The sequence below is a fragment of the Polyergus mexicanus genome, unplaced genomic scaffold, assembly GCF_030449975.1.
Source record: "Polyergus mexicanus isolate NDT 795.1 unplaced genomic scaffold, iyPolMexi1.0 SCAF_14, whole genome shotgun sequence".
Taxonomy (NCBI): Eukaryota; Metazoa; Arthropoda; class Insecta; order Hymenoptera; family Formicidae; genus Polyergus; species Polyergus mexicanus.
The window spans coordinates 7,018,763-7,038,614 of record NW_027223334.1 but is presented as its reverse complement, the minus strand read 5'-3'; the positions used below and the strand labels follow the sequence as shown (position 1 = coordinate 7,038,614).

Genomic DNA, 19,852 nt, shown 5'->3' with positions numbered 1-19,852 from the left:
CTTATCGCGCAATAGCCGCACATCTGCCGATGCTAACGCGTAACGCGCGAGGCGTTTACCGATTTTATCGCGTCTGTATTTACCTTTAGATACAATTACACGTTAATGTGCGATGACCGCGTAGGAAGCGGTTTCGCGTGATACACGCAATCGATGATGGGTCGGGCGTGATGCCTGTCTTTCCTCCCCCCCCCCCTCCTCTCTCCTCTCCCCCGTCGCGATCAACACGCTCGATACGACGAACGATTTATCCTGTGTCGCTCCGTCTCTTTGCTCAACGCGACACGCTTTATGAGGTAATAAATAATAATCGTTGATGCGCGTTGGAAAAAAAGAAGGGAAAAGCATACGCGTCATGATGATTAAATATCTCGCTAGACTATGTAATTATTCGATCGCCGGCTATTTTTACAGCCGCTAGAATATTCTAAATGCATAAGCGAAACGAATGAATACGTACGTACAATTTGACGGATCTCTCTTTCTTGCCTGCTGAAATAATCTCCCTCATATATTACAACAGTCAGACCCGAGATCTCGAGTTTCTAAGATTTTTCCCGAAACTCTCAGGGTCAAATTGGCCTATTGAAAGATCGAACAAGAGGCCGGCTGAAAGTAATAAAGGACCGACCGTCGTATGATTATTTCTAATTTAGCTTCCTGCAGCCTTCTTCCGTTATTCTGAATACATTCAGATTGTCTTCTTCTCATTTTGACTCGAGCTCAAATTTACTTGGGTCTTGTCTTCGTATGGGGATATAATTTCACGCTTAATTATCGTGACGTTTTCCTATTCGAAATTAAAAGTGCCATAAAAGATTCTCGATTAAAAAAAAAAAAAAAAAAATAAAAAAAAGACAACGTCACATTTGTCACGGGAACCATGTTTGAAATAGTGCCCGTTGCGGTTTTGCGGATACTCTGTATAAGCGGTATAAGCGGTAAATACGGCTTGCTCTCGGCGCAGGTAGTAGGAGGTGAAAGGAATGTCCGAGAGAACCTCGTCGAGAGATCCCTTCGGATCTCTCGGACCCATTCGTACGAGAGAATGGCACTAATTGGCGTTAGACTTGGCAGTTTGTCGTGTTTTTCCCTCTTCCCGCCTCGTCCTTTTTCCGTCACCCGCTGTTTCTACGCTGTGCAGCATATCGACGAGCGTGTCTCGTGTTCAAGATTTCGTGACCACATGCCTCTTTTTTTCTCTCTTTCTTTCTTTCTTTCTCCTTCTTTTATCTCTATCAGTGAGTGAAAAGATTAGGTTTTTTTACTGGATAAACTGTTTATCGAAGGATTAAATAACGGAGGCGGGGGAGGGAGGAACTGCAAAACCCACTAAATCGAGCATTAATGCGCTAATCTATATTAAATATAATAGTAATATCCTATTCTTATCATGGCCTTGTGATTATGTTCGCATATGGACAGTACGTTAAATAATACTGTTATACATAAAGTAAATAGAGAATGACCCTTACGTTAAGTGCATTTTATGCAAATTGTCGATTGTGTTTGGCTAATTTTGAATTGTTTTTTTTTCTCAACGAAATTATTAATTATTATCGACGGATTATCATCATTTATCGCAATTTTCTAGTTTTTAACGATACATATCTCTATAATCAAGCCACGAATTAAAATTTTGCACAAGCGAAATCTATCTGAGATTAATCGAAAAATATAATTTTATTTATTTATTTCTCTAAAGTTTAGTTTTCAAAAATTATTTCACCTTTGTTTCTATAATTGTTTATAAATAAAGAACTATGAGCGCCTCGACATTATATATCGATTTTTGCAGAGGAAAAATTGATTGTGAGAATTAATCAAGGATTCCGCAGCTAAGAGATGGGGCGTTTAGCGAAAGAACACCCTATAGACTGACGCGTTTTTATCGATAGCTATTGCAGTTATTCGATGTTATCTATTATCGTGTGTCTTTTGATGTCCCGGTTCGATTTTTCAACGAGCGGGAATATAAGAGCGAGCAAGAGGGAGCGGAAGAGGTCGCGACCGTGCAACGACACCGTCTCCTCTGCTCTGCGACCAATCATCTTACAGTCCAGACGAATGGGGAATTGACACGTAAACGCCAACGGAATTATTCACCGCTAATGGGAAGATGAATGCTATGGATAAATTTTCGACCGGGTATTACTAGCCGGCCATTAGACGCTCGCTGTGGATTATGTTGGAATAATCGAGTTTGTTGGTAGCATCTCTCTCTCTCTCTCTCTCTCTCTCTCTCTCTCTCTCTACCTTTCTCTATATGTCTATCTACCTATCTATCGATCCTTGCCCATACAACGCTTTTCCTATTCGAATCACATCGAATGATAAATCGCGAAAGTTTGCGGTTGTAAAAAATCTGGAGGAAATTAAAAACTGTCAAGTGGAAAAAAATTTTCTTGACGGGAAGTAAATCGTAGAATTTTTAAATATTGTTTGCAACTCTGGAAGTTTATAATTAAGACAAACTATCGTCAGATTCGTCGAGAGCTGTTTCATGCGGAAAATTAGCGGCATCGGGGACGTTAACGCGAAGCTCTCATGAAAAAACGCAAATCGCATCGAGTGTATAACGAATAACGTTAGGAACATTTATATCCCACGAGCGACCCTTACATTTCTACTCGTGTCGTCTCCCCAGTATCGTAACACACGAGTGGACGAGAACATCCCTATTATTTTCCACGAGATTGTCCATGACCACCCCAGTCGTCGTAAGCCCCCTCTTCGCGATGGTCTGTAATTTTTCGGTCAGGCGAGACGAAACGAGACGCTCGTCTCGTCCCCTCGAGGGCTTCTGGGCGTTAAGCCGAATTAACATAAGAGAGTGTGTGCAAACACGGAGAGTCGGTAGAGCGAGGTGAAAGGTAGCGGGAGAGACGTACTGAGTAGAGAGAGGAGGCGAAGCGGGAGCGAGAGACAAACGGAAGAAGAAGGAGAGGGAACACGATGGGAACACGTGTCCCACACGGAGATAGTTAATTACTCGTTTGTGCTACGCCGAGTCGGAGTCATCTGGAAGCGAGACGGGGCGAGTATCGCGCGGGATGGACGGAGATGAAAGATATATCGAGGGGAACGCGCGCGCGCGCGCGGGAGTGAATACATACGCGCGCGAATAGGAGAGAGAGAGAGAGATGCGATGCGGGTGAGAGAGCAAGATGGCACATTCCTGTTCCATCGGACCCGTTGAGACCCATGCTTGTCACGAAGGTGGGGTGGACGGCGACTGGGGGCTGTGCGCGTGCGAAAGAGAGAGAGAGAGAGAGAGAGACAAAAAACGAGGATGAGGTTAATGATATACACGCCGGCTACCGTATACTACCGTCTCGAACTCGTCCGCGACTACCATCCTTTCGTCTTTTGCTTCGTTTTTTTTTTCCTGTCGTCCTCGCGCGCTCTCCGTTATTCGCTTTCTCCGTTTAGTACATCTCACAGATACGCTACGATCTCTTGTATTTTTTATTTATATCTTGTATTTTATACAGACAATATAGCATCAATATTTTTTGAAGAAAAGGATACTACAATAGATATGCATAGTAGTTTCGTCGTGTAAAAAAATTGTTCTCTGCTTTTCGTAAAGAGATTGACTTCTTCCTTTGAAATACGAGAGGCTACAAAATAGGGGAAGCAGTTTCCTGTATATGATAAAATTCTATTCCAGGTATTACGAAGACGGCCCGCGGGTATAGCGATAGACATAAAAAAAAAAAAGAGAGATAAAGTTGAGTCGCACAGTCGGGATCTACATTAGCTATAGCTTGTTCGCAGATAAAGGTCGACTGCGCTCTTAAAAACTCTCACAGTCGACCGTCGAGAGATAGCTTCGATAATGGCTCGACAAGCCGGAGACATCAGGGAGACATTCTTTTCCCCTCCCTCCGTTCCATCGCTCCGCATTCGTTTCATTTTTCGACTTGTATTCGATCGCCGGAGGAAAGCAACGAGTCCCGCGGCCGCAGTTCTCTCCCCCCCCCCCCCTCTCTCTCTCTCTCTCTCTCTTCCTCTCTTTCTTCGCCGAGCTGGGCTGAGCATAGAAAAACGATTAATGCGAAAACGGAACTTTCGGAGCGCATCGAATTGAATGCAGTTGACTCGTGAGTGGCCCCGCCGTGATCGCTGCGTGTACGGACAAAAGATCATTTACTTTTTACGGTTGTACGACATATGGTCTTGTAGCTCTCTTCTTGCGTCCTTTTTTTTCTAATTTCATAGAATGTGTAAATTTATCAAAGTTGTCTTTTTTTTTACTCACGGTTCTTTTCTTTCGCCTTTTTTTTTTACTCTACTAATTTCATACTCTTACGCCTAATCGCGAGTATTTCCACGAACGTTCCTTTCTTTCTTCGTCGAGAATCATCTCGATTGTCACTTTCAATTCGGGTGGACGCGCATTATGACTCAGCGTGATCGCGCATTTATGATCCACGATACGGGGACGGTGGAGGGTGCTCGCAAGAGCGGCGATTAGAATCGCAATTTAGATGCTCTCGAGAGATGTGGCCGCGTGCTCGGATTTCATTGCTTCGACGTACGGCACTCCCTCGTCGCGGACGAGGGTGGCGGACAACAACAAGGGGTGCCACTCGCCCTCCACCCTCGATTGTCGGAGTGGGTAACAAGATTATCGTGAAAAGGGAGCGGTAAGAGAGTTGACGGCCGTCCTCGTCCTTAGAAATTTCATTTTGACGTTACTGGCTGCGCCGCGATGCGCGCGATGTCGTAAAAAAGAGGGGGAAAGAGCCGGTAGTATCGGGCCCCGGGAGATTGGAAGGGGGTGGCATTGTCGCGAGTGTCGAAAGCAAAAGAGGGTAGATAGGTAGGTAGGTACGATCCCGTCCTCCCCTCTTTTCTCGCCTGACTCCTGCTACGGTGTTCAGTTTGGCGGTAATTATAACATATTCCCCCGATCTCTTCCCTCGGTCCCGAGGGAGACGACCCTCGTGTTACAGATTCCCCGTCGAGTATCGCGCGACGCCCTCAAGGACCGTTGATATTACGAGAGGCGCGATGCTCTATCGAGAGAGAGAGAGAGAGAGAGAGGGCATCGTTTGACTATCGTTAAATATTAAAAATTCATAGAGAAGCTGCGACGCAAAGTTCGATGTTAATTCGATTTATTCGCGCGCGTATCTATAAGATGACTATTTCGTCGACAATGCGGGATGAATGCCCCGCTGATAGAATCAATTTGCAAAAAAATTTCTAAAGCGAGAGAGAAAGAGAGAGAGAGAAAAAAATGACGAGCGTTTTACGTAAGGGTGGTGAGTCGTTGTCGGGGAAAGCAGCTCGTAAAAGGGCGGGCACCGTGAACGGCAGGCATGGGGGTAGGAGGAGAGGAGGGCGAGAACGGGGTTTATGACTGTAACAGATTAGGTGGCCGAACTGCCAGGGTGGCTCCCGCCGTGCTTCCTATTATCGCCGGAGCTTTTGTAGCGCCGTCGCTTTTGTCCAAGTCCCCTTTCCCTTTCCTTTCTTCTTCTCCTGCTCACGTTTCTACCGGCAACCGAGCGTACCAGACGATGAAAGGGAGACGAGGAGAGCGAACGGTTGTTCTCAACAGGAGTTGAGAGAGGCGACAGCAGCAGCGGGCCACGACAGTTGGCCGATATTTGAGCTCCCTTTGTGTCGTTAAAGTACCACGCGCGGCTCATTCGCGCAGTCCGACAGAATTTTCTCGTGGCGTTTTTATCTACCATCGTAGTTTTTCTTCTTTCGCCCGAGAGTCTTGTCTCTCATTCTCCCCCCCCCCTCTCTCTCTCTCTCTCTCTCTTTCTCTCGCCTTCAACGAGGTCGAGAGCCAGTGGAGGATGGGAAGCGCGGAGGAAAAAGTTCTCTCTCGTTCTCTCCCCGAGGGGAGAGAAACTAGTAATTACCCGGTCTACTCGGAACGGCCGAATCATAGCTCTCGGGCCCTTTGTTTGCCCGCGGCTTCTGTTCGCTTATAATCTTTATTCCTCCTTTTTTCTTTTTCGTATGCTCTTTTTTTTCCACGTTCCCGGTTCTCTCCGTTGCTCTGTTATCTCGTGTTTCACCTCCGGCCTGTCGCGTCTAACATTTCTTTTTATGGCGTGCCCGATATAATATCCGCAAAATACAACGGGGGTCCTTAACCTTTTGATTTCTGTCCGCGACAATTGTGGATTACTACCGCTGCATACTTTATTACCGTGATGACGAATTCACGCGTAGATGCGATCACCGATTTCGCCGATTTCTTTTTTATCCGCACACTTTCTATTTCTTTCTTTCGTCGAAACGCGTAAAACGATTTTTCGCGCGATCGTGTTTTAAAAAGAGGACGTCAGTTTCGATAGAAGAGAGCAGTCGTGGCAACATTTGCCAACGCCAACGGTAAAACCGAGTGTATAAACGTCAGTATCCGCGTGTTATTAAGTTAAGTTCCCCGATCTCATGCGACGATCTCTGGCGCGCGCAGCTGGTTGTCATCGTTGTCGTCGTGGTTGTCGCATCGTGCGCACGCGAAACACCATGCAAAGCATACGAGTGTAAATACATCAACGTTTGTGAGAGAAAGAGAGGGACGAGAGAGAGGGTAGGATGGCACTTACTCACGTATCCAGCCAACGCCGTGTCGGTGTGACGTTATTTCGCGAGAGCGCCGATCGTATCGCCTTAATTGCTCGGCGGGTTAAACTACCGCGGTCGCCTCTTATCGAACGATCTGCACGAGTGCCTGCCTATGTCGGGACAGAGAATCGTCGCGTGTATATTCGCGTCAGGTGTTCGCGGCTCGCTTGGCGTCATCGCGGACTACGCGACGGGTTAAATCGACGCGTGTAAAAGAACGTATTATATAATAGATACATTGTTGGCACAGATTACCAACCTCTTCTCATAAAATAGCGTCTTGCGTCGCGATGCTTTTATTAACCACGCTCTGTATATACGCTAACTCTATATTCCCCGTGCTTCTCGTAAATTTAAGTAGACGGTTCAGCGAGTGTTATGCGCGAGTCTCAATTTACAACGGTAGAAATGCTCGCACCTTCTCGAGATCTGCGAGAGATTTCCTTTATTCGCATTTTTGATACGTTAAAGATATTTTCTCTCTTGTTTATATACGTTTTAGAAATTTTTATTCGCATTTTTTCAAGTAGAACGGCGTACAAACGGTGAGATTTACCGCGACGCGTGAGTACGAGAAGATCGCGCCAATCACATAACGGGTTATATAGCGCGCGCCGGTAATGGTTAACGAGAGTAGAACGAATGCATGCGTCATGGCACGGCGGCGTACCGCAATTTCAACATACCGAAGAATTACGTGCGCGAAAATCGTCTCGTTTCGCGATAGACTCGTTTTCGCGCGCCATGTGCCGAGCCAAGCCGAGCCGAGCCGAGCCGAGTCGCGTCGCGTCGCGTCGCGCGCGTTATCATTATTCTATGCATTATTTATGTCATTCCCCGTGTGCCGAGTACAATGTGGGTCTACGAATCAAAATGCATTGCTTATGCAAATAGCGGTCGTGCCCCGCAGTCTCGGGGTGAATTCGCAGTCTGCTACGGGGAATAATCATAATGATCAATAAGATACAACCGCTCGTACGTCCGTTGCCCTCTTCCCCCCCACCCCCCTCCCCTCCCCTCGGATTCGTGTATTCTCACTCCGCACCTCATGCAAATCTTGAGGCGTATTGTCTGGCGATATTACAGGAATTGTTATCGCGTTGCATAATTTCAGTATTCGATCGTGCTCGTGTTTGTCGAGGTCGCTCGCTCGCTCGCTCGCTCGCTCGGCAATTGGTTTGTACGTATATCCGGCGCATCGATTTCCGGATCGTTTTTCGGCCAATTTGTTGCGAAAATTTGTAAAGATTACATTAAACTCAGAGCTCACGTTATATCGTCGATTGCGGTTGTGATTATCTTGCGCGCGATATCGGATATTGTCAGGAAATTTAGATTACGCTACTTAAACCGTTTACGAAATGGAAGGATATTTCAATATCTCTGCCCGCGCGCTATATTTCGACGATATTTCGCGACCAGTGGCTCTCTCACGGAATAACGGAAGGTGGTAGAGAGAGGTACGCTTATAGGGCGAACGCGGTCGGTTCTGGTCGCCGGGTGGTTTTGGAATCCGCGCCACGAGTCGGTGGTTTTGCGGTACGACGAAAACCGCCGACCCTCTCGAACCTCTTCCCGTCCCGTCCCGTCCCGTCCGTTCTCCCTGTATTTGCGTCGTCCTTTCGCGTAATCCCGCCATGGCTTAGCGAGTTTCTCACGAGAGTCTCTAAGTAAAGCGGACGAGTACACCCGGAGCCACCGCAACTTCTCAGAACCACCATCTCTTTGATTAGGACGGTATATCGGATGCTGCCGGTGATACGAATGGCTGCTTCTCTCGAATGTTATATTGTAAAAGTAACTAATCGAAATGAATTTCATTATTCTCTTTTTGGAAAAAATTGCGATATATTTTCGATAATAGCTTTCGATAGTTTTATAATTTTTTTAAATAAAACAAGTTGGTATGTAAATTGAAATATGTGAGTATTTAGAGATTTTTAATATTATAGATTATAAATAGGAAACACGCACAAAAAAAGAGCGAATTTTGAACATTTCCCTTGGAGAATATCTCGAATAGACATACGTCTGATTAATCGAGTAGCATTTCAATATTGCATTAGACGTATTAATGCAAGTCCGTTTAGCGTACCTCGAGATGAGCAAATGTTCTTGGCACTCGAGCGCGCGCGTGCCTGGTGTTTGGTTACGGATTTGATCTCGCAAGCGGGGACACCGTAGAGAGCAGTTAACCTGTCCGATAATACGTGCCGATAATCAGGCATCTAGTGGATGACGGACGGCGCGATCGATGGAGGTAACGTAATTAGACGCGGCGATACGCGCCACTTAAGCGTACTTGAGTGGCTGCAAACGCAACCGATTGCGTCTAGTTGCTGTTTAGCGTGGTCGGATCGTCTCGTCCCCCCCCTCCCTCCCCCCTCCCCCTCTCTCTCTCTCTCTCTCTCTCTCTCTCTCTCTCTGTCATCGGCCGCAGGGGCAGCGTTGTCCGTAAACGGCGACGTCGCCCGTCGTCGGCTTTAACGAACGTCCATTGAGCGGCCTCCTCGCTCCATTGAGCTCCCGTTCGCGATAATATATTGCGAAACGGCAATCCGGTATCATGCCGCCGGCCCTCGATGTATTAAATGTCGCGCGAGACTCGAAAAGCAATAAAAGCGCGATCGTTGCGCTTTAATGCCAATTCTTGTTCGTCGTTATCCGGGACCCTGGCTATCGTTTTCACGCTCTTGTCGGGACGATAACGCGCGCGCCGGCTCTCGATCGCGCGGAAAATAAAAAAAAAAAAAAAAAGCGCGGCGAGTGGGAAGAGAGGAACGGGAATGATGATGCGCGAGAGGAGGCGGATCAATCGGATAATTAAATCGGCCGCGACACGTAAAGGACACTGATTGACGTGCGCGACGGCTACTACGTTCTCTCATTATTCGTCGAAACGACATAATTCGCGCGCTTCGCTTTTCGACGAGCGCGCTATTAAACCGCGTCGCACGCCCCGACGGTGTTGCTTTACCGTCTCTCGTTCACGCGGAAAGGCCATCGGTCGCTCATTCGATTAAAATGTAAAAGCGATAAATGTGTTTCGCAAACAATCTTGTCAGAGGGAAAAATATCTTTTCCCTTTTTTTTTTTCTCTCACCGTCGACAAGATATTGTCGTGCTTTTGGCATTTATGTATATAATAATATTAAAGATATTTTTTTCCCATATGTTCATGTTTTTATATTACATAATTAATTTGCCACGTCGCGAAGCGTAACAATTTATAACAATTATGAATGCAATTGAATGCGATTGAAAAAAATCTATTTCACGATTCTTAATATTCCGATGGAGCCCGCATTCTTACCATATCGATCTATCGAGGAGCTTCACCGCTGAAAATGTCAAGCGGAGCGTTGTGGTCTGACGCTTCGTTCCGCGGCAGCGAAAGCTGATAAATTAATTGGATTGACCGTCGTGACTTGTCGCATACAAATTGGATCAGCGATTTAGCTGCGATTAGCTAATTTCGCCAATTCGCGTTAACTTCGCTCTTCCGTTCTTTAACATTCGATAGATGAGAGAGAATTTCTACCATACTTTTGCGATGTTGCGCTTAAAAAAGTCGCTCGCGGAGAGCATGTATGGTATACGCGTGCGCGCTCGTACGTTGGCGCGAATAAATGCGAGATGCGTATAGTGTTGTTGTCTGCTACGGCTTCGCCCACCTTGGGTTTGAGCCGTTTAAAGATATTGCGCGGCTGCCGCGCAAATCCTCGGCCTAATTTGAACATTCGTGTGCGATAATGCACACGGGAGAGAAGCCCGACTCGAAGCCGTGGAAATTAACGAAACACGTTGCGGTGACTATACATATACAAGTAGCTACAAGGCCTTCTCTAAAAGGGCTACTGCACGTTAAGATACGGTTACGCGTACGAGTTTACGTCGTATCATTCCTCTCAAACAATTTGCTTTGCTTTTTAATAAAATATACAAGCAGGAGGTAAAAAAGATATTACAGAAATTACAAATATCTTTCTCATAAGATAATATAATAAATTATTATTATTTTTTTTTTTTTACAAATACAAAATATAATATGAGAGATTTATACGTGTAAAAAGACAGGGATATCGGTTAGTTGGACATTTATATTTATTATGTTGGAGCTGTATCGCGACTGTGAGGACTGGCTGATGTCATCACTGACAAGTCATTAGCGCGATAATGCGTCCGGGAGTTGATTTTTATTTCACGAGTTTTGGCACGATTTTCATTACGCGGTCGCGATCGTCGGCGAATCGTTAGCGAGTTCCTGCACGAAACACCGCGATTCCGGCATTCTTTGACCGCCGTGGAATCTAGATCGTCCGAGGCGGGAGAGAACGATCGGACGGGGAAATGGGAGAAAGGGAGAGGGAGAGCGAGAGCTATTCCGGCTTTTACGAGGCCATAGTGGCGTATCCGTTTTGCGGGGCACGACGTGCAAAACGATCGATAACACGCTCGTAACGTTATTACTAACAGGTATACGGAGGTGGGTAGCACCGGTAATAATGTGGCTTTTACGCTCGTGGGCGCTGATACAGCAGCTACCAAAGTCAGTCGGCATTTACTACGGTATACCCTGCGACGAAAAGAGACAGCGCACCTTGCAATATTGTACAATATTTTATAATTGAGATAGATATAAATAATTAACTTTCAAACATATACTTTTTAATAGACATGGTAAGCACACATTGTTTTTTATTATACATAATTCTTTTTTATTATTTATTAAAGAAAAATTAAAACATTTAAATTTTATATATTAAAATTTATTTAAATTTCTTTTTATAACGTGAACAAACCTATGTAAGCTATAACGATTATCGAAGTGATACAAGTGTATATGAGGATAGTAAAACGCGTATGTATAAGGATATACATATAAAAATATTATATAAGAATTAAAGAATAATGTCTGTGGCACAATATGCCGCTTTTAAATCATTACTAAAGTTGTTTTTATTCAGGTAATTGAGCGCAGATTCAATCTCTGAACTCAAACGGAAATAATAGCGGGATCGTTGATTCGATTGCATAATAACACGGTGTTAAAGGTTTTTGCCTTTCAGTCGATAAAAAACCATTGAGCTATTACAAACAAGTTTTATGTTATCTCCTATTTATCGTTATATTTGTGTTTTCTAAATAATGCGGTGTATAAAAAATACAACTATGTATACTTTTTTTTTTTTATATAATATGTACTAAAATTTCTGTACGATCCGAAAGATATTGAAAGATTGGAAAATCAAAGTTATGATCTGACGAAAGCCTGCAAACATCACATAAATTCCGTTTGTACAAGGATAGAAATAGTGGACATAATAAAAACGAAGAAAAATGTATTATGTTGAGATTAAAAAAAAAAAAGAGAGGAAAAATGTGAAAGCATTAATTTCTTTATGGGATGTGACGCTGTCTTTTTCTCGTGATACGTCTAAGCGGCAACATTTTTTTTTTTTTCCAATCTTATATATCGATTTCGAATTATGTGCGAGTATACGAGACGCCAAAGTCTTTCGAATAAATCTTGGAGTATTACGGGCTTTGACAGGGTTAAGGGATTGAGATGCATTGATACATTTAATGATGTTTTTGTGTCGCAGGGTCCACCGCAGCCTGGGCAGCCGTTCAAATTTTCTGTCGGCGAATCCTGCGATCGTATCAAGGAGGAGTTCAATTTCTTGCAGGCTCAATATCATAGGTATTCTCCTTTTTTTTTTTTTTTTTTAATATCCACAAACTTTGTAAATTGCGATCAATCGGAGATGTACGTGATGTTTTAATTTCATTTAATAAGAATATTTTATTTAATAAGAATAAAAGGAGATAGAGCTAATTTACTACAAACTATTTAATCTTAATGATTAATCAATATGATTATAATAAACGTACATCTCCGTTATCTGAAATCACTTTTCCGACGTAAATTTTTTGCACAATTTTTTGTTCTTCTAGATTGCGCGACGATATATTTTATTCTGATTAATTTATTGAAATAACAATTGTAATATTTATGAGGAAATGGAGATATTGACGCGACTTATCCTACAATTTATGCCGGTTTCACTTTTAGCAAAATTCACCGAATTCCTGTTTCCTCGGCGAAACTACACATTTTTCGACGAACGATTGAGCGCGATGTAAATTCTGCTCGGCGATTAGTAGTTTGTCGAACGGAGCAAACGGGTTCGCGCCCGTAGACACCGCAGGGCCGTATCCATTAGGCGTGCGTGCAAATACCGCGTAGGCGCGCACGCGAAACGCACGGACTGACGTACGGACGACGGACGTAGGTAGATAATTGTTTGTCCGACCGGAAACTGTGTGTACGTCGAAGTATGCGCGCACGGTCTGGAGAAGGGCCGCGTTTGGATAGCGCGCCTGTCTGCTGTCCAAGCATGCACGTGTCCGCAATCGCGGAGCGCGATGGTTTCCTCATAAAATACATCGCTCTCTTTGATAGATTTGGCAAAAGCTCCTTGGCAATTATAATTTCTCTTTCTATAATTATAATTTCTTCGATCGTTGAATCTACGCTTCTAACCATTGATAGAGTCGTAGAAAAAGAATTGACTCTCAATTTATTGAAGATTGCAAAGATGATGTGCAAAGTGCCTGAAATATGAAAAGAAAAATGATTCGATTAGCGATATCGATAATCTGTCTAAATTGGAATAAATTCTATATACACCGCTATGAGAACAATATTTATAAATTTCACGGATAGAGATATTAATCAGGGAAAGATAAAAAAAACCGTGTCCGACTGCGTGACACGCGGAGCCTACTTCGGTCGCGTGTAATAATCGCGGCGGGTTTAAGCGCGCAACGCGATTCCCGATAAATCGTCCCGTAAATCGTTGGCACGGCGTCGATCCGAAATAATTAATTGACTTTCCGACTGTGCGAGTATCGCCGCTTGCGTAACGAGAGCTGTCGCTTGCGAACACGATCGTTATACCGTGCTAATTTATCGCCTTATAGATGAGATTGCGTCGCATCTAGCGCACTTTGATTCGGCTTTCACGAATATTAAACGCCGCATTGGAATTATGCATTCTATCGTCTTCCTCGATTTTGAACGACCTCGCATCACCGGTATTACGTGGCTTCTGGTTTTTTTTTTTTTTTTTTTTTTAAGGAGAAATTTTACAGGAATTTTTTTGACATTATTATGATATTTTCAGAAATCGGTAAAAACTATCTTTATTCCTTTTTTTTGTCCCTGAAGCTTTTATGCACCCATATTAAGTTAGCCCCCCCCACCAACGCCAAATTAAATAAAATACATCAAATAATTTAGTGCTAATTATGTGCTAATTAGTTGCCGTAGTCCGAATTTTGTTGCTCAAACCGTTTAGCAGGAATTTACATTCAAAGTGGGGGGTGCTAGCTTGACATTAAGCCAGCCCCCCCCCATAGTGAAAAAAATATATAGAATGCTCGAATCAAAAAATAAAATACACTAGAATTTGTTGCTATTTTGTTGCTCTAAAATAACATAAAAATATTTTTAAAAAAGTATATAATTTAATTAATACCACTATATACTCAGTCTCGCCGCGCCGTACCATTCACTTGCGCGAAGTAAAAGTAAATAAAAAAATGTATCGTTCGCATGTATTTGGTACTAAAATAATCTGTGGACAATATACTGTCGAAATATATGAGAAACTGAATTTGTTGCTCGACTTAAAGTATTAAAAATCGATATAATATAAGAGCGCGTTGTATAGGGTCCGCGGCGACAAAGTATCGATTTTTAATACTTTAAGACGAGCAACAAATTCAGTTTCTTATATATTTCGATAGTATATTGTCCACAGATTATTTTAGTACCAAAAACATGAGAGCAACAAATTCTTTTAGTTAATTTATATAATATAAGAGCGCGTCGTATAGGGTTCGCGGCGACAAAGTATCGATTTTTAATACTTTAAGACGAGCAACAAATTCAGTTTCTTATATATTTCGATAGTACATCGTCCACAGATTATTTTAGTACCAAATACATGCGAGCAATACATTTTTTTATTTACTTTTACTTCGCGCAAGTGAATGGTACGGCGCGGCGAGACTGAGTATATAGTGGTATTAATTAAATAATATACTTTTTTTAAAATATTTTTGTTATTTTTTAGAGCAACAAAATAGCAACAAATAATACGTCTCGATAATCGCGCTTGTGTGAAGAGCGTTACGGAAAATTTAGACTGGACGGATAGGTGGGGGGAGGGGAGGGGAATGTCGTCGAATATCTCTTCCAAGAACAGGAGCGAGCGAGTTTTTTGCGAGAAAAAAATCGTGCGCCAAAAAACCTTCGCGATACGAACAAGGATAAGATAACGAAGCTCGAGCGATACTTTTGCAATCTCGCGATTATTTTCTGGCGAAATTATACATATAATTGAAGAAGAATCATATATTTTAAAAGAATATTTAAGTATATTGAAATACGAAACGTGTGAAAAACGCGACGCGAAGCTTCACCAATTGTAAAATTTCTCATTTAGCTGTTGGTACTCGTGGTTTCTCGCGGCATTTCAGAGACATTGATTAACGTTGACACGTCACCCTTAATTGGATTTCAGTAACATCCATAGTTTTAAAACTAACCAATCACCAATCAAGAATCGAATGACCGTGATTGGTCAATTTTACAACCATGAATATTATTAAACCTGACGTGTAAAATTAGTCGACTAACTGTCGACTAACCGAACACATTTTTTTTTTCTCTTAAATAAGAATATTTTATTAGGAATGTTCATATGTGGTGTGTGAGCTGCTTTTCAGATATATTCCTCCTCGAATCTTACACATTCTATTCAACGATTATTCTCGTTGTATTATCGTTTCGCCATGAAAATTGATCGAGATTTTGTAATATAAGCTCTCTCTCTCTCTCTTTCTCTCGAGCCGCGCTTCTTTGTTTATATCTGAATGTTTACGACCAAATGTTTTTTGAACGCTTCTGTACCGAGACGTTCGGCGACGCGGTCCTCCCCTCTCCTCGCCTACCCGTCCAGCCTAAATTTTCCGTAATCGTGTCAGTCTCTTCACACAAGCGCGAGTCTCAAGACGAATTACGGTCGCGCTCCGTGTTTCTCGCGTCTTTTTATCCGTCGAAAGTGAGATCCGCGTACGAACGAGTGTCGGGGGGGGGGGGGGGGGGTCTTGTATCGAATAACAGGCGATTATCCGAGTGTAATATATTAACCCGTGTAATCGTGATTAAGGCATCTTTCGATATATATATATATACTCGCAAACGACAAGATTTTTCCCACGCATCTTTTATCTATCGAAAATGAATTTCGCATCCGAACGAATATTCGAAATATCCGAATCGAGAGTAATTTGTAGTTTTGATATATCGACTTTATAATACGATACAACGATCGATGAATACATTATTTAACATATTTTTAGGCGCTGAAATAATTTACTCGCTGTCGTATATAATAATATTGCGTTGAAAATATAAGCGCGTCGCGTTCCACACGTTTCTGCTTTAATATTCTTTAATATTGTTTTCAAATGTAATCCTTTTTTCAGAGTTATATTCACAATTTCATAAATCGAGATCGCAAAAGAGCATCGCTCGAGCTAGTTTAATTTATCTCGCGCAGGATTCTTCGCGTACGGTTTATTTCTTGGAAGAGACGCGCTCGCTCCTTTTCCTGGAACGGATATTCGACGACGCGTTCCCCCCTCCCCATCTACTACTACTCAACCTGCCTAAATTTTCCGTAACCGTTACAGTAACCGTCGTATTGCATTATCGTGCGAGATTGAAATATTCTTTCCGTATTTCTCGCCTTTTTTTATCCATCACAAGTTTATCCCGTGTATAAAGTGGATGTCGTGAGTATCGGGAATGTCGATTAGAATCACGGAAAATCGTCTCCGTCCATTTATTAATACGCGATTATATGTTCTTTCATGTTTATAATCGGCATGGAAATAATTTTATCGCGTCATTGCATATGGCGGATTTTGGACTACGAGTGAAATAGTGATTATGAGAATAGTGATTATGCACGAGTGGACAAATTGATAGACTGTCTCGTCTCAATTTGAAGCGAAGGGAGCAACCGGAAACGGAAAGGATCTCGCGATGACCAGATGCGGAAAGAAGTGAGACATGCAAGGGCGGTGCATCGGTCGGTCAGTAGAATTTATTATTAAACATTTAAAATTGTCAATATAATTTTTAGTTTATGGAAACAATAGTATTGAAAAATCGGGGTTTTTTTTTTTATTAATGATTTATAGCTCATGTATAAATATTTAGAATTATAACTGACCATATTATCTTTGCCTTGATTATTTCTATTATTCGTCATTGATGATTACTGATGATTTCATAATTATAATCGTTGAGCGCATTAATTTTACTATTTTATTAGCATTCGAAATCATCATTAATACGATTACATTTTATTTAACTCTGATCACTCTGTAATCTTAACATCTTTAACGCGTCATTTTTAGAGAATGAAAATTATCAAACATGTGCATTAACAAAATTAATCATATAAATATTTAGAATTAAAACTGACCATATTATTTTTGCCTTGATTATTTCTATTATTCGTCATTGATGATTACTGATGATTTCATAATTATAATCGTTGAGCGCATTAATTTTACTATTTTATTAGCATTCGAAATCATCATTAATACGATTACATTTTATTTAACTCTGATCACTCTGTAATCTTAACATCTTTAACGCGTCATTTTTAGAGAATGAAAATTATCAAACATGTGCATTAACAAAATTAATCATATAAATATTTAGAATTAAAACTGACCATATTATTTTTGCCTTGATTATTTCTATTATTCGTCATTGATGATTACTGATGATTTCATAATTATAATCGTTGAGCGCATTAATTTTACTATTTTATTAGCATTCGAAATCATCATTAATACGATTACATTTTATTTAACTCTGATCACTCTGTAATCTTAATATCCTTAACGCGTCATTTTTAGAGAATGAAAATTATCCAACATGTGCATTAACGAAATTAACAATATGCATGTCAATTTATTTTTTAATTTATGGAAACGATGATATTGAAAAATCGAGTTGTTTTTTTATTAATTATTTATAATCTGATAATCATATAAATATTTAGAATTAAAACTGACCATATTATCTTTGCCTTGATTATTTCTATTATTCATCATTGATGATTATTAATGATTTCATAATTATAATCGTTGAGCGCATTAATTTTACTATTTTATTAGCATTCGAAATCATCATTAATACGATTACATTTTATTTAACTCTGATCACTCTGTAATCTTAACATATATCTTTAACGCGTCATTCTTAAAAAAGCAAGAGGAGCAACAAATTCAGTTTCTTATATATTTCGATAGTATATCGTCCACAGATTATTTTAATACCAAAAACATGCGAGCAACAAATTCTTTTAGTTAATTTATATAATATAAGAGCGCGTCGTATAGGGTCCTCGGCGACAAAGTATCGATTTTTAATACTTTAAGACGAGCAACAAATTCAGTTTCTCATATATTTCGACAGTATATTGTCCACAGATTATTTCAGTACCAAATACATGCGAGCAATACATTTTTTTATTTACTTTTACCTCGCGCAAGTGAATGGTACGGCGCGGCGAGACTGAGTATATAGTGGTATTAATTAAATAATATACTTTTTTAAAAATATTTTTATGTTATTTTAGAGCAACAAAATAGCAACAAATTCTAGTGTATTTTATTTTTTGATTCGAGCTTTATATATATTTTTTTCACTATGGGGGGGGCTGGCTTAATGTCAAGCTAGCACCCCCCACTTTGAATGTAAATTCCTGCTAAACGGTTTGAGCAACAAAATTCGGACTACGGCAACTAATTAGCATATAATTAGCACTAAATTATTTGATGTATTTGATTTAATTTGGCGTTGGTGGGGGGGGGGGGGTTAACTTAATATGGGTCTTTTATGCAGTTACTATAAAATCTCCTTTATTTTTGCGATACATATATATTAGAAACGGCGCGTTTTTAATGTCGCGACGAAGAATGACACGCGGAGAGACAATGGCGACTCCGACGATTTCGAGGGCTGCTGGATATTAATGCTCTGTTCTTGTTCTTCTTACACAGCCTTAAATTGGAGTGCGAGAAACTGGCCAGTGAAAAAATAGAGATACAGAGGCATTACGTGATGGTAAGCCGGGAGAAGGATGAAAACGTAGAAAGGGACAGCGCGTTACATAGACACATATATACATACATACATACATACATACATATGCACACACATACATGCGGAATCATATAAATCACCTTACCGTTGTTCCCGGATTAATATGAATTCGTTTTCGTCGCGCGTGAATTTGAAAGCGATATCACTCGGTCGCGGTCGAGCTATTTCAATTTTCGCAAGCGAATTACGAAGAAGCTAAAAGAGAGGCGAAATTATAAAAACAAAACCGATTTGACTTTGCCGAGATGAGCTTTTCAAACCGCGATAGTAACACGTGTATACTTTCTGTAACGCTTTTTATCGTACGTTGGAGCGTAATTAGAATAAAAATGTCACGGATCCACTCGCAGAATAATGTCAGAGGTATATAATACTGGAGTTTTGGGCGCGTGTACAGAGAAGGAAAACGCGAAAACGGTGAAATTATCATTGCGCTGAAAATACTGGGAACACGGAGAGAAACATGGATCGTACAGAGAGAGGACGCATCCACACTCGCATTATCGTCAAGTATACACTCATGGAGCAGCAGCAGCAGCAGCAGCAGAAGCAGCAGCAGCAGCAGCAGCAACGGCGGCGGCGACAGCAGTAGCAGCGACGCGATGCACTCGAGCGTTACCGGCATACGAACGCATTCATTTGTCGCGGTGCACAAGCGGTTTTGTCGGTCGTCGTCACCGCGAGATTATTTCCCTGCGTCCCACGGAATGCCACGCTAAACAAAAATACGACGCTAGCTTGTCGTCGTTAAAAAAGTTATCGCCGCACCGCGAACGGGGTCTTTGTCCCGCTCTGATGTCGCCGTCGACGGGTAACATGGTGGCCGACCAAGTGAATATTAATACGCGCTTTAACGCGTCGGGAAAAAGCGCGGCGCGACGAGGATGAACTCTTAATGAACCTGCGCACTGCCGCTGTCGATTCTCGTATTGATTTCGTATTAACTTTCTTTCTCGGACGAGAGGTGGATTAAGTGCGCGAATTTTCTCA

At 41.7% G+C, this 19,852-nt stretch overlaps 1 protein-coding gene across 9 annotated transcripts in view; it reads left to right on the top strand.

The window, feature by feature from the left end:
* Positions 1 to 19,852, top strand: part of LOC138939480 (protein groucho) — a 71,844-nt gene that overhangs the window by 4,730 nt on the left and 47,262 nt on the right. For 2 of the 9 annotated variants that reach the window (XM_070307314.1, XM_070307311.1), the window contains exons 2-3: positions 12,207 to 12,304; positions 18,760 to 18,823. In XM_070307314.1, the coding sequence (XP_070163415.1) occupies positions 12,207 to 12,304; positions 18,760 to 18,823 (162 nt within the window). Of the gene's footprint in view, positions 1 to 12,206; positions 12,305 to 16,123; positions 16,774 to 18,759; positions 18,824 to 19,852 lie in introns of those variants that run through there. The other 7 variants (XM_070307315.1, XM_070307312.1, XM_070307316.1 and 4 more) reach the window with 6 other exon arrangements.